General features: G+C 33.6%; 1 protein-coding gene across 1 annotated transcript; it reads left to right on the top strand.

Moving 5' to 3' along the window:
* The first annotated feature begins 4773 nt into the window (after positions 1–4773).
* On the top strand, positions 4774–9482 carry LOC136229940 (protein NOI4-like). Its single transcript, XM_066018799.1, has 3 exons — positions 4774–4964; positions 7997–8179; positions 9132–9482. Exons 1-3 carry the CDS (start codon positions 4959–4961, stop codon positions 9168–9170), a joined length of 228 nt encoding a protein of 75 aa, XP_065874871.1. The 5' UTR covers positions 4774–4958; the 3' UTR covers positions 9171–9482.
* Positions 9483–13404: the final 3922 nt, after the last annotated feature.

Genomic DNA, 13404 nt, shown 5'->3' with positions numbered 1-13404 from the left:
GTTATTTAACGTCTATATGTAAATGTTTATATATTTTTTTTTAGCTTTTCAAATTTTACACTCTAACTAGATGAAAACTGGGACATAAAATTACTGAAATTTAGTTTCAAAATTTCTGTCTAGGGAACACACACCCCTTCCAATTAATCTACAAATAATCAATTTGAATACCAAAGCTCAAAAAAAAAAAAAAAAAAAAAATACTAACCCATTTATATATCATCCTTGCACTACAATTATGAATTCCAGAAGCTCTAACCTAAACAAAAAGTTGTCAAAACATCTCACCAACCTTCAATTGACATCTTTAATTAACGATGCTTTCTAGCTTCACTTGTTTTTTTTTTTTTTGTCGAAAATGTTGGAGGAAAAATGAGTTTTATTTGAAGTTATTAGGTGATGAACAGTGACAGAGCTTTTGGGTTTTGGGGGACCATATGAAGGTGGTATGTTATCCAGCTTTTCATTGTTTTTCCTGTTGAAAAACACATCAATAGTTATAGGTTTGACCATAATCACTTATGAATTCACCTAGATAACAAAACTCGTTCAATTTGATTATCTGATATGTAATATAGTAATAATATGATAAAATTTTACTTTCTTGTAAATACTAAAATCAACTATAAGTTTAGATAATAATGTTTTCTTGTTTTGTCCAATTTGCACTCAAAGTAGAAGAAAAAAATGAATTGTTTAAGAAGATAATAATAAAAAGATAGAAGTAAGAGAATGAGGAGTTTAATTAGTTATTGTAGCAACAATAGAAAAGGAAAAATAACTAATTTTTTTTAATATATATATTTCAGTTTCTTTCGGCCCATAATCCCAATCCTCTAATTATAAGCTCCGCCATTGACGATGAAGATGGAAGAGTTAACACCTCAAATAGTAAATGTTTGTGGTTTGTAATTTCGAATGAAGAGGTGTACATTTCTTAAGGTAAGTGATTTATTCTGTTTATCCTTGCATACATGAAACTTGGGACTATTGCCCAACGGCTTTATTTGAGCCCATAATTTACTTTATAATCCTATTTAACCCCTTAACTTCATGTTTTTTTTCATTCATTCATATCACAACTTAGTTATCTTTAACTAACCATTCATTTTTTTTTTTATCTTAATAGAGGGGACGAAACCTCGGAGCACAACAAAGAACAAACTAAGTGATACTAGTCATTCTAGGAAGACAAGTACCATAAATATCAGAAAATAATATATCCAGGATGTCTGCAGGGGGCACCTTACACTCGTGAAGACCCAGGGATAAACTTCATGCGTAATTCGTCATCCATTCCGCGGCACGGTTACCTTCGCGGAGAACATGAATCAACCTAACCTATTCCCAATCACGTCTTAACAATCTTTGACACTCATCAATCAGCCAAAAGAATCTATGCATATGATCCTTACCATTCTTCACCAAATCCACAACCACAAGCGAGTCCATTTCGAATACAACTCTACGAAAATGTCTATCTCAAGCAAACTTCAACCCGAAATACAGACCCCATAGCTCCGCAAGCACAACACTGCAAATACCTAAGTTAATAGCGAACCCTCCTACCCAAACTCCATTGTCATTCCGAGCAATGCCCTCTGCAGCCGCCGCACCCGGGGCTCCCTTACAAGCGCCATCACTATTCACCTTGATCCAGCCCTTCGACGGGGGCTTCCAACTAACCATGACAGTCCTTTTACTTCTATTTCTTATGCGCTGCTCATCTAAAAAGGCACTTACCATTCATTAATACTTAACACATCACTAGTCACCTCATAAGTGCACTATTCATCTGAAACTTGTTTTGAATATGAAATAAAATTAAAATGTAGTCATACTAATTATAAACATATACGAAAGTGTAAACCATTTATAAATTAAGGTTTTAAGGATGCTACACATTCACTGTTCCATTTGTAATTCTAATTATTTATAACAAATAGGTCAACATATCATAATAGAGTAAATAATTCAGATATTCTCAATATTTGATTAAATGACAAACTAAAAAAAATTGTGATTTGACTTATTTGCAAACACAAATATGTGACTTTAAAATTTACAAATAACGATCTGAGGTATGTTCCGTTAGTAAATAATTATTTTTCAAATAACATAGTTATTTATTGATGACATATATAATTGACAAGAAATTAACCAACGACATATTTATCTTAATAAAGGGATAACATAAAAATTGACAAAATCACACTCAAGTTATATTTAGAGTTCATTGACATCATTTTTAATTTATTGAATTGAATTAATATTTGTTTTTTTTATTAACAATTAATAAAATGAAAACCCACATCTAATATTTTATGGATATTACTATATACCGCACCCAAATTTCCTATCACCGCTCCCATTGGACAATTTTGTCCTTGCCATAAAAATTTTATCAAAATTGAAACAAAAAATTTTGAGAGAAAATTTAAAATTTAGCCTAAACGGATGCGGCATACCATCCGACCCATGGTCGGAACGGATACGGCATCCGTTCCCGTCATGGGTCGGGTGGTACGCCGCATCCGTTCCCGCCATGGGTCGGATGGTATGCGTCATCCGTTCCCGCCATGGTGGGAACGGATGCGGCATCCGTTCCGCCATGGGTCGGGTGGTACGCCGCATCCGTTCCCGCCATGGGTCGGGTGGTATGACGCATCCGTTTAGGCCAAATTTTGAAATATACAAAATCGTAAAAATTTTAGTGACGAAAAATACTAAATCATTCAATTTTTTGTGACGAAAAATTAAAAATTTTCCTATTTTTTGTGACGAAAAATGCAAAATCGTCATGAAAAATATGTATTATTTTCATGAGTTCTTGGATAAAAAAAATATAAATCTTAATGTTTCCGACTCGTAATCATCCATTTTCGAGGTTCGGATTGTCACATATCAATTATTTTCATAATTTTAATTATTGTTGTTCGGGTTTATGATTTTAGAGAGAAAATGCAAAGAAGGTAGAGAGGATTTGAAAAAATTCCACTTTCTTGTTTCAAAAAGTGAGGAGGGCAAATATGTCATAAATGGACGGTGAACCGGAATTTGGGTGCGGTATATAGCAGCTTAAGCATTTTTCTCTGCACTTTTGTTAAATAAGCAAACTTACAACTATGATTATTAATAAATTATAAAAAAATATCACCTTAGCATTTGCAATTAGCAAGTGATTTTGCAATCTAATTGAGATGCTCTTAACATTTACCAACTAAAGCCATAATAAACAACTAACATTTATTAAAGAATAATATCTAAATCAAATATACCTACAGTATTGAGTAGAAAAAACAGATTTGTAAGAAATAAAATAAAACATGAAAGAATTAAAGTGTAAGAAGTAAAAAGGGATGATGGTGGATGTGATTGTCAACATTATAGGAATTCTTCGTTCCCATTAGAGATATGTCTCGATATAAATGAGGAATCCCAAAAAAACATTCTCACTAGATAGGGATGTGGAATTTTTTATCATTAAAATTGGAACGCGGATGTGGAATATCATTTCCATCCGTAGAGATCCGATTTCTATTATTAATAAAATTAAATATATATATATATATATATATATATATATTCATAAATATTGGTATTAATTTTTATACTTAATAAATTTAACACTAATTAAAAGATTTATACACTTAGAACCTGTTTGGTAAAATGTAATGAGCTTTGTAATGGAATGCCCATTACATTAAAGAGTAATTACCATGTTTAGTTGCATATTAAAATTTTGTTGTAATGGAATAAGAAATCCATAGATTAAATTTTGTTTAACAACTATTGTAATCCCGTTACATAAAAAAAAATGGCTTGAATTCTCATTACATCTAAAGCATGTAATCCTAATTTCTATCTTCAAAGTTCTATCAAATCTCTCATTTGTCAACTCCCACTTCTCATCATTCTCAAAAATGCAAAACCTAGAAAAAATGAAAACGAAAAAAAAGTAAAAAAATAGTGAAAAATAAGAAAAGGGAAAATAGGAAAAACGGTGAAAAAAGAAAATGGAAAAACGAAAAAAATATAAAAAATACTATGAAAACACAGAAAACTATTTACTAATTTCACGTTTTTCATATTTTTATTGATTTTAATTATGTAAATAAAATTTTGCGATTACATTTAACTAACCAAACATAAGTATTGTAATGGTAATTACATTTCATCATTTTTTTTCAACCAAACATCTATTCCATTACATTACACATTTGATTACATTACGGTTTTGATTACATTATATTGGATTACAACGCACCAAACGGACCCTAAAATATTATAATTTTATATTCTTTTTTATTGATATAATATTTTATAAAAATGTATTTTTAATTAATATTAAAAATAAAATCTCCACATAACATGGATTGAGAGATATTTTACTCAGAGTTATATACAATTTTTTAAAAATTGGACCGATTGGTACGACCAGCTCGACCACGAATCAATCATGAATCTGTTCGGTTAAACCGTAGAATTTATTGATATCTAATATAGTTGTGAATGCAGTTGAATTTCAGTTCCATTTTTAGAAGATTGGTTATATAGGAAGAAGGAGATTTTCCTAAAACATTTAAAAAATAAAAACAAGCTGCTCCGTTTACAAGTCTAGTGGTGGTGGGGGGCGTAGCGTAAAGTGGGTGTTGCCAAGCTGGAAACTGAAGTAAAACAGCGTGAAGCCGTTCAAACTTGTGGGCCCCCACACATACTCCCTCCCTCCCTTTTATTATCATTATGCTTCTGTCTTCTTGGCCCAATTGGCCCACCCCTCTCTCTCTCTCTCTCTCTCTCTCTTTCTCTTTCTCTTTCTCTCTCTGCTGCATCATTTTTCATCTCCTCCTCCTCCACCACCACCCTTCCTTTTCCTCCTCCACCTACTGCTCTAAGGAGGCCAATCTCTGCCCTGCCCGACTCCCTCGCTATTCTCTCTTCCGTCCTAATTGCTTATCATGGCGGTACGCTCACCTTTCTTATGCATATTTATCTCTGTTTATTCCTCTTTCATTTTCGATTGGACGACTTCGATTCAATGTTTTCTCTTTCTTTTGCTTCAAATTTCTGTTCATTGCTTATTGGACCCTTCATTTCTTAATTATTACCATTTTACTCTGTATGTTTATGTATCCCTTATCGTCTTATATTTTATATTTATTATGATTTTCTTCATTCTGCATTTTTCTTAATCTTTTACGATTGGATTTGTGACAAATTACTTTGATAATTATTCAGCTATTCGTTCCTTGATTTTTTTGTCATATTTCAATCTGTCTTCTTTTGCTCTATGTGAATCTCCCATGACATTGCCACAATCTGTATGTAAGAGCATGCTTTTTTCTTTTTCTTTTTCTCCTCTACGCTTTTTTTCTTCCGTAATTCTATTGTTGTTTTCGTAGTTAATAATGCCGTGGTTGAAACTAATGACTTGGAGGTCTTTGATCTTATGTTTTTACATATTCGACTTTCGTTGAATAATGAAGATCGGTAACATCCGTTGATTTCCTGTGAGCATATTATTATTATTATTATTATTATTATTGGTGAATCTACAGCAGTTATTGATGCTTATCTTTGCAGTCTGTTTCTTTTTCTATCATTCATGAAAGCTCATCTAAAGTGCGTGTTCCTTCTTGTGTTATATTATATTTATTAGAGTTCTACAGCAATAAAGCACCCAAAACGGATTGGAGTGCTGGTCTCTTGTCACTTTAGAGCGAATCTCTAAGATGTAATTTGGCTCCTTATTATTATTTATCTATTTATTTTCCATGCTGCCATACAAACTTGAAAGTCAATTTTAGCTAAGTGATATATTTGTAGACAACCTTTTTTGAGCTTTCCTAGTTGTTCTGCAATATAAAACTACTTCGGATCGTCATATTGCTTTTCGCTGCCTAACAATCTAAGTGTTTGATTCAATTATCTAGTAAAAATTGATTTGCTCATCATCATCATCATTTTCTTCTCTTCTTCAATTTCCAAGTAGTTCTGCAATATAGACCACTTAGCATTGGCAACTCGCTTTTTGCTGCCTAAACAATTTGACTTCTTGATTCAATTACTAGTGAAGTTTTTTTTCCCCTGTAAATAGAATTGTGGCTGGACTGGATTTTATTTCATTGGAAATCCAAATGACTATGTTATAAATTGTATGGAGATAAACACTTCTTCTAGTTCAGGTGTTAGTTGTGGGTTAAATTATAGACAACATATATTTAGTCTTGCATGATTAGTTTTTGATATTTGCAAAGCACAGAACTGGAGAGAAAAGTGTCATGACTGTGCAAACATTCTCAACCTAGTATCCATTTATGAGAGACTGGAACGGGGCAAGGATAGGAAGTCAGTAGGAAATTCAAGGAGGAACTAGAACTCTAGCTTAGGGGGGAAAATGGGAAGCACTCCGGATTGTAGGACATGAATTGGCTTTCTAGTTCATGACCAATGTTTGAACCTCCCAATACCCACGTTCCTTATCTAGATTGCCTAGGTTACACAATAAGACATTTTTTCACAATGCAGGACTTTAATTTTGCATTGGAAGAACTAAATTTCAACTTGTCTTCAATGAAAGATTTGAGAGGCTAAATAAGAACTACAAAAATAAGTTGCTTATTTTGTACCTTAAAAACAATCTAGGTGATCAAGAAATTGCTGATTTGAATGGGTTCAGTGATAACTAACGACCCATTACAAAAATTTAGTAATGTTCAACAATTACAGGGAGGCTTTGTGTGACTTGGACATTATAGTATCAACTTATATATTATTATCATCAGCTTAGGGGCATTAAGCATTTATCTCTAGCTTCGAAAGCTTAGGGGCATTTTAATTTCATTGAGCGAAAGGAACTAGAGTTCTACTAGAATTACAAACATATAATACAGTTGTTCTTGCCGAATTTGTCATCAATATCTTGTAAATTTTCTTACATGGGAAATAACAAATGTTTATATTTCTCCGGTTATTGTCTTTATAATCTGGTTTTATCTGATTACTTTTTCTCTTGTTCGAAAAACATAATTTGGTTCTACAGTTTTTATTTATTTATTTAGTTTTATATACAGTTATGTCCTATGCATAAAATGGTATCAATATGTCTTTATGGGGGAAAAGGAAAGTAACCTAATTTTCCATTTGACTGACGTTCTTTCTCTTGCTGGGAATTTGTTGTTGAGGATACTGAGATACATTAAGAAAGAAAAGAGAGAGAGTGGCTATTGAGTTTTTATTTTATTTTTTGGAGGAGGGGGTGGGGTTGGGAAGGGGAGGTTGTAGGGGTAAAGATGACAGACATTAAGAGAACAGAGAGAGGCATAGGCCATTGAGGTTCTTTATTTTATGGGAGTTTAAAGTTGGTGAGACAACATCAAGGGAGGAGAGAGAGAGAGAGAGAGAGAGAGAGATTGATTTATGGTTATAAATTCTTATGCTGCACTGCTGTCATTCAGAATCCTATGAAGTTGTTGGGTTTGGAATCTTTGGATATTCAGCCAGCATCTTTTTTGTCTTTCATTGTCAATGTCTTGTGATTGCAGATACTTCTTAGCAGAAGGGGGTCTTAGTTTCAAATGCTTGCTTTAGGACTTCCCGTCAAAATCCTTAATCTTCGCATTGAGAATGTGTGCTAAATTGTGCTCTGTTTAGGATTGCACGATTATGATTTAAGAAAGTAATCATCAGTTGACACTACATATTAATTAGTTCTTGTTTGAAAGATAAACTCTATATTGGGTACCAAATAGCAGCTTTGTGCAGATTGTCCATAACGATATGTATTGTGCGAATACGACTTAAGTAATATTATAATAAGCAAGTTTTATGCTGAGTTTTTCATTTTGTATGCTATCTGTGCTGTATTTGATGTTTAATACCTTGAAGGCTTGCAGATTTATTAGAACCTTGTCATTGGCTTGGTTGGAATCATGTCCCAGTGTTAGTTGTCCTCTCTTGGATGATTGCCTTTTCAAATAATTTTCGATTTTTTCAGGAAAAGGGTCAACCATTGCCAAAGTTTGGTGAGTGGGATGTTAATGATCCAGCATCAGCTGAGGGATTCACAGTCATCTTCAACAAGGCTAGGAATGAGAAAAAGACTGGTGGAAAGCCTGACTCACCAGGAAAGGATGGAGGATACAAGACCCGCACTGCCACTCTTGGAAAGCCTCAGTCTGTAAGTTGGAATTTTACTCTAACACATCTCTTAGTCAGTACCTTGCTGGTATCTAGGGGTGCAAGTTATTTAGCTGAAACCGCTAAACAAGATTGAACTAAACTGACTTAGACAGTTTGGTTTGGTTTAGATCTTAAGAAAAACAATTTGTTTTGAAAATTTAATTAAAAACAGTTTACAGTTTGGTTTTAGTTTTTTATTTTTATTTAAGAAAAAAAGATCAATCGTGAACTATTTTAAATTTGATCATTTGTTTGAACCATGATTGTAATGTTAAGTACGATTTAATTTGTTCATTGGAAATTTGTTTAGGTTCTAATGTGGATTTACTAATTAATAGTTTCTTATTTTTGTCAAATTTTAACTAATTTAAATTAATTGGTAATGAAATATTTTAGTTTGATTGAATATTTAGTTCAGTTTTGTCATGAAACCAATTGAACTAAAACCTCAAGCTTATAGTTAATGATCCACTTCATATTAATATCTGATATACCCCACACATGAATGTTCACTAGGCTTGAAGCGTGCACAACACAGGCCCATATTACCATGTCATGCAATTAAATAAACATACTGGGTTGTCAGGAGTCGAACCCTAGACCACTTGGTCAACCTGGCTCTGATACCATTTCATGGAACCAATTGAACTAAAAGCTCAAGTTTATAGTTAATGGTCGGCTTCATATTAATATCTGACAAGGTTGAACTTTGAAGTATTTTCTAAACCGATATTATCGATTGGTACCCTTTCAAACCGCCCTGGACAACTGAGTAATAGAATAGGTAATAAAAATTGTAAGGCCACTTTTTGGTTGCCAAGTTCCAGGCGACCCATGAAAGAGCAACAATGAGAAAACACGCATAGGGTGCATGTCTAATTCAGAGTAGTTTATTGCGTCTGGTTTTATATCTAATGCTGATAGGTTGAAAATGGTTTAATGGTCCACAGAGAAAATGGTTTTGCTGCATATCTTCTCCCGCAGAATAAAGAGGTGGCTCTTGCCTGGTAAGAGCTATTGTGGAAGAGTATCACATATCTACCCCTGGCCCTAGCCATATAATCAAAATCCAGAAGACTGGAGCTGCAGTCAGAAGCTATGATGGGTCCTGCTGGAATCTGTTTTTGTTGTGACTTTAGTTAAGCTTTATGATGATGTGGGGTTGGGGATGATTGTGATGCAATAACAATGTTGTTTTGTGTCTGTCTATACTGGTTTGGTTATTATTGAGCTTCATATTTATTTTATCCATTCAGTGTTGTTTACCCATTAATTAACATTATTGTTACATTATTCTTTTTTTTTTTTTTTTTTTCTGTTTGTGGCGATTTTATTGTATATCCGTTTGCTTCATACCTATTTCTTATGTGAGATATGAGAAACACTGTTTAATTGGTTAGATAGGGTATATTATTTTTCTTTTATTTGGTGGTACTAAATGAATCAAGGCCCCTCCATGAATCGCTTTATAAAGAAAAAAGGAAGTCGCTTCTCTCGACAGATTTTTTTTTTTTTTTTTTTCTTTAATCTCTCGACAGAAATTGCGAAAACAGCAATCTGATTTTCATAAATATTGAGTGCAAGAAATTGACACTTTCTTGATATCCACTTTCCAGTAGTTTCTGCTTCCAGAATTCTAAATTTGTGTCATGGTGCTATTGGCTTGTTATACTGTGTTGAAATTTGACACATGCAAAAAGAAAAAAAAGAAAAAGAAAAATTTACGAGATTTCACAAATTTAGATAGATGATGGTGAATAGTAGTTTAAGCCTACAAACAATGGATGAATTCGTATATTAAAAACTCATGACTTGCCTCGCTTTTGATCAACACTGATCTCTCTTGCTCATATTAATATTATCATTATGACCCTAATATTATTGGATATAATTTTAAGAAAAATATTAGAGACATTTTGGAGGGAGAATGAAGTGAAAAACAAACAAACAAAGCATAAAGCTGATTTTTTAATGGAAATGTAACTTCATTGACTAGAAAATTAGGAACTTCCTGTACATTTTGCAATCCTCCTCCTCACATACAATGCACCATGTCACCTCTTGGCCTATCCTTTTCCCAGGTAGCATCATAGTTTATTTTAGTCTATGGAGCTTGAGCTGCTTTCCACTACCACTCTCTCTATCTGAAACCCACTGATCCTTACTTTACCATGAACCACATTATTCCTTTGAAACCATACAACAATTAAAGCTAAAACGTCTCATGGTCAATACTACTCTTCATCTCAGTATCGAAAGCATGTCACTCTAGATTTCCATCGCCACTCATTTTCCAGACTTCCTTCGCAAAACACAATCAGATTCTCTTGGAAAAAGATTGTGATAGATCATGAATTGGTTCCTGTTCTATTTATACAGAATCAAATTGTCAAATTTCATACACTTGAGAACAAAATTCTCTCTCAAATGTTTATGACATATGTACGTTCATACGGTTTATATTTTCTACTTCGGTTCCGTGATAACGACTTTAGACACGTTAAGAGTTTGCTTGTGTAATTTGTTGTATCATGGGAGACGATAACCAATAACGGTTAAATCTGTCTTAAGGAAACTGTTAACACAGGCATTAAAATACTCTGTCCAATGTTCAACTATTCAGTTTTCTATAATTCCGTTTGTATTACGTAATTTCAGTTTAATAATAATTATATAACAATATTTTTGTTGTTGTTGTTAGCTATTGTTTTGTCTCTATTTGTTTAAACATATTGAAATTTTCTGATTCTAACTTGATTTGTTTGGAATTTTAGAAATATGACTGATTTATTTCATTAATTGTCTTTTGGTATGTGTTGGTACTGTTGGTCTCTTGTGATATGAGAATAAGTTCCTAAGGGGGTTAAATGAACTATTTAAAATTTTAAGTGTTAAGACTGACTTGTTATTTACTTCAAAAATATTTCTTCACAACGTTTAATAGCACAACGATACTGAGTGCGGTCAGATGCAACTTAAGTTGGTCAGCAACTAAAGTTGTTTCTGATGTTGATTCAGGAGATAGCACTTAGAAGTCTATTCCTGAACACAACACTAGATCTAGCAACTCAGCATGCTTAAGTTTAAACGATTTCTTAGCAAATATAAAAGCAAGCAGATATAGGAGATAAGGGATAGAAAATGTTACTCAGCAGTTTATCCCGGTTCAGCCTCCTGCCTACATCCAGTCCCCGAAATTCCTTTTCCGAGCTTTAATCCACTACTAAACTCTTTTAGGTAGAGCACAAACCCTTTACAATAGTCAGCGAACAGTTACAGAGTATCGTCCTCTATACCTACACTCAGCACTATTCAACTCTGATTGCCAAATACCGAGCAACTCAGAGTCTCCTAACTAGATTTAGTGATTGATAATATTTTGTTCTAAAACAAAGAACACTTGAATTATCTAATCTATTGCTTAAGAATAAGAGTTTGTGTAAATATTGTTTTGCTTTGCTTTCAGCTGGAACTTCAAGTATGAATTTGCTCAGAGCTTTCGCGTGGTGAAGATCAAGTCTGAATGAAGCAAATGACAGGCCTTTTATAGTGACACTTCAAGACATCAGTCATTTCGAATTTCGAAATAACCGTTAGAGGGAAACGACTCTGCTGTCCCTTTCGTCCTCAACAGCTAGTGCCACGGCCAATCGTAACGAAGTCTTCTCTGTCTTTCTATCTCTTGTTGATCAGCGCTTCAGTTGCTTTACTCAGTACGCTTCAGATTGTCTCTCCATTTTTGGCAAAGATTCCAAGACAGCGCAGCGACAGTTCGTCTCTTGCGTCTGAATCTTTCCTCAATTAGTTAGCCTTTGTTTACAAGTTAGGAAGTCAACTTGTGTCTTGTCTGCTTCCTCCTTTGGTCTTCGAAGTCAGCAGCTTCGTTGTGAAGGCATTGGCTCTTCTTCTGGATCCTTCCTTCTGCTAGGCTGAGTTGATCCAAAAAGCCTTTGATCCGTTTGACTTTCTTCTTTGCTTTCTTGGGCCTTGACTTAGCTTATGGACTTGGGCTTTAATTTTAATTTCTTTTGCACTTATAATTTAATTTATCCAAAACACTCAACAAACACATTAGTAATAATAAATCAAAGTTTTAAATTTAATGTGTTGAGAATTTATCTTAGGGATTTTAATTCCAATTTAAATAGATTTATCAAATCAAAATTAGTGTGGAAATTGTGCTTCAACATGTACATGTGTCAACTGAAGATGGGTCAGATTCTAAGAACATGGTCACTTCATAGGCTTTAGACCCACTTGTACCAGTGACAAAGTCAATCAGCCACAGTGATTGGAGTGAACTTTATGTCTCGGCAATAAAAGAAAATATCTTTTCTTCGAAGATGATAATATGCAAAAATTCCATGTTTTGATATTCTCATGCGTAGGGGTTGATTTCTATTAGAAATGTGGAATGTCGCAAATGATGTTATCTAGCTGAGTTAGACGCTCGTAGATGAACATTAGTTGACTAGAAAATATAATTTGTGAAAGTCATGGAAAATATAGAAATAAAACCGCCTTAAAACAAGTACGTCAAGATGATGGAAGGGCAGCCAAATATCATATCTATTGAATAAGTCAAGCCATAAAAAGTTTGAAACAGACATAGAGGGGTAATTGGTGAACCTGCTGGTATAAAAAACTTTTCAATGATAAGATGCGGGTAGAAAAGCTTTCGTATGATAACACCATTATTCAATTGATCTCAACGAGTATAAGCTCCATTGATTTTGTAGGATCAAATATAATATCTCGGATGCATTAACCTAAACGTTAAACCGAGATTAAATTGAAAAGACATCAAAAAGAATGAGACTCAAGCCTATTTTATTTAAGGCGTTATGTGAAGGAAAATTATACCTTGTTGACTGGAGATCTCAAGATCTAGGTTCAAATGGACAACATTGTATAAACCTTGTGTGGTCACTATGAGGGTTCAATCATAGTCCATTCCTATGATGTAAACAGTCATATAAAATGGAAAAGGTTAAGCTATGTTTTTAATGATACATTGTGCGTCAGAATTACTACGCAAATAAATCACTCATGTAATAGTGAAGTGAGATCGCTTGAAAGAAGACTAATGGAGCTCAGGACCGACCTTGGGCATAGGCCATGAGTGCGACCGCCTAGGGCTCAGGGCCAAAAGGGCCCAAAATATTTTTTCTATATATATAACAACTTTTTTTGTTACAAATGTAGTTATAATATCCATTCAAG

Source organism: Euphorbia lathyris, chromosome 5 (genome assembly GCF_963576675.1).
Source record: "Euphorbia lathyris chromosome 5, ddEupLath1.1, whole genome shotgun sequence".
Lineage (NCBI taxonomy): Eukaryota > Viridiplantae > Streptophyta > Magnoliopsida > Malpighiales > Euphorbiaceae > Euphorbia > Euphorbia lathyris.
The sequence above is the reverse complement of the archived record's forward strand: the minus strand, read 5'-3'. Positions and strand labels throughout refer to the sequence as shown.

Bases quoted from the DNA above. Each gene is read 5' to 3' on its own strand.
- LOC136229940 (XM_066018799.1), top strand. The intron at 8,180-9,131 runs GTAAGTTGGAAT...AATGGTCCACAG, and splicing joins CTCTTGGAAAGCCTCAGTCT to AGAAAATGGTTTTGCTGCAT.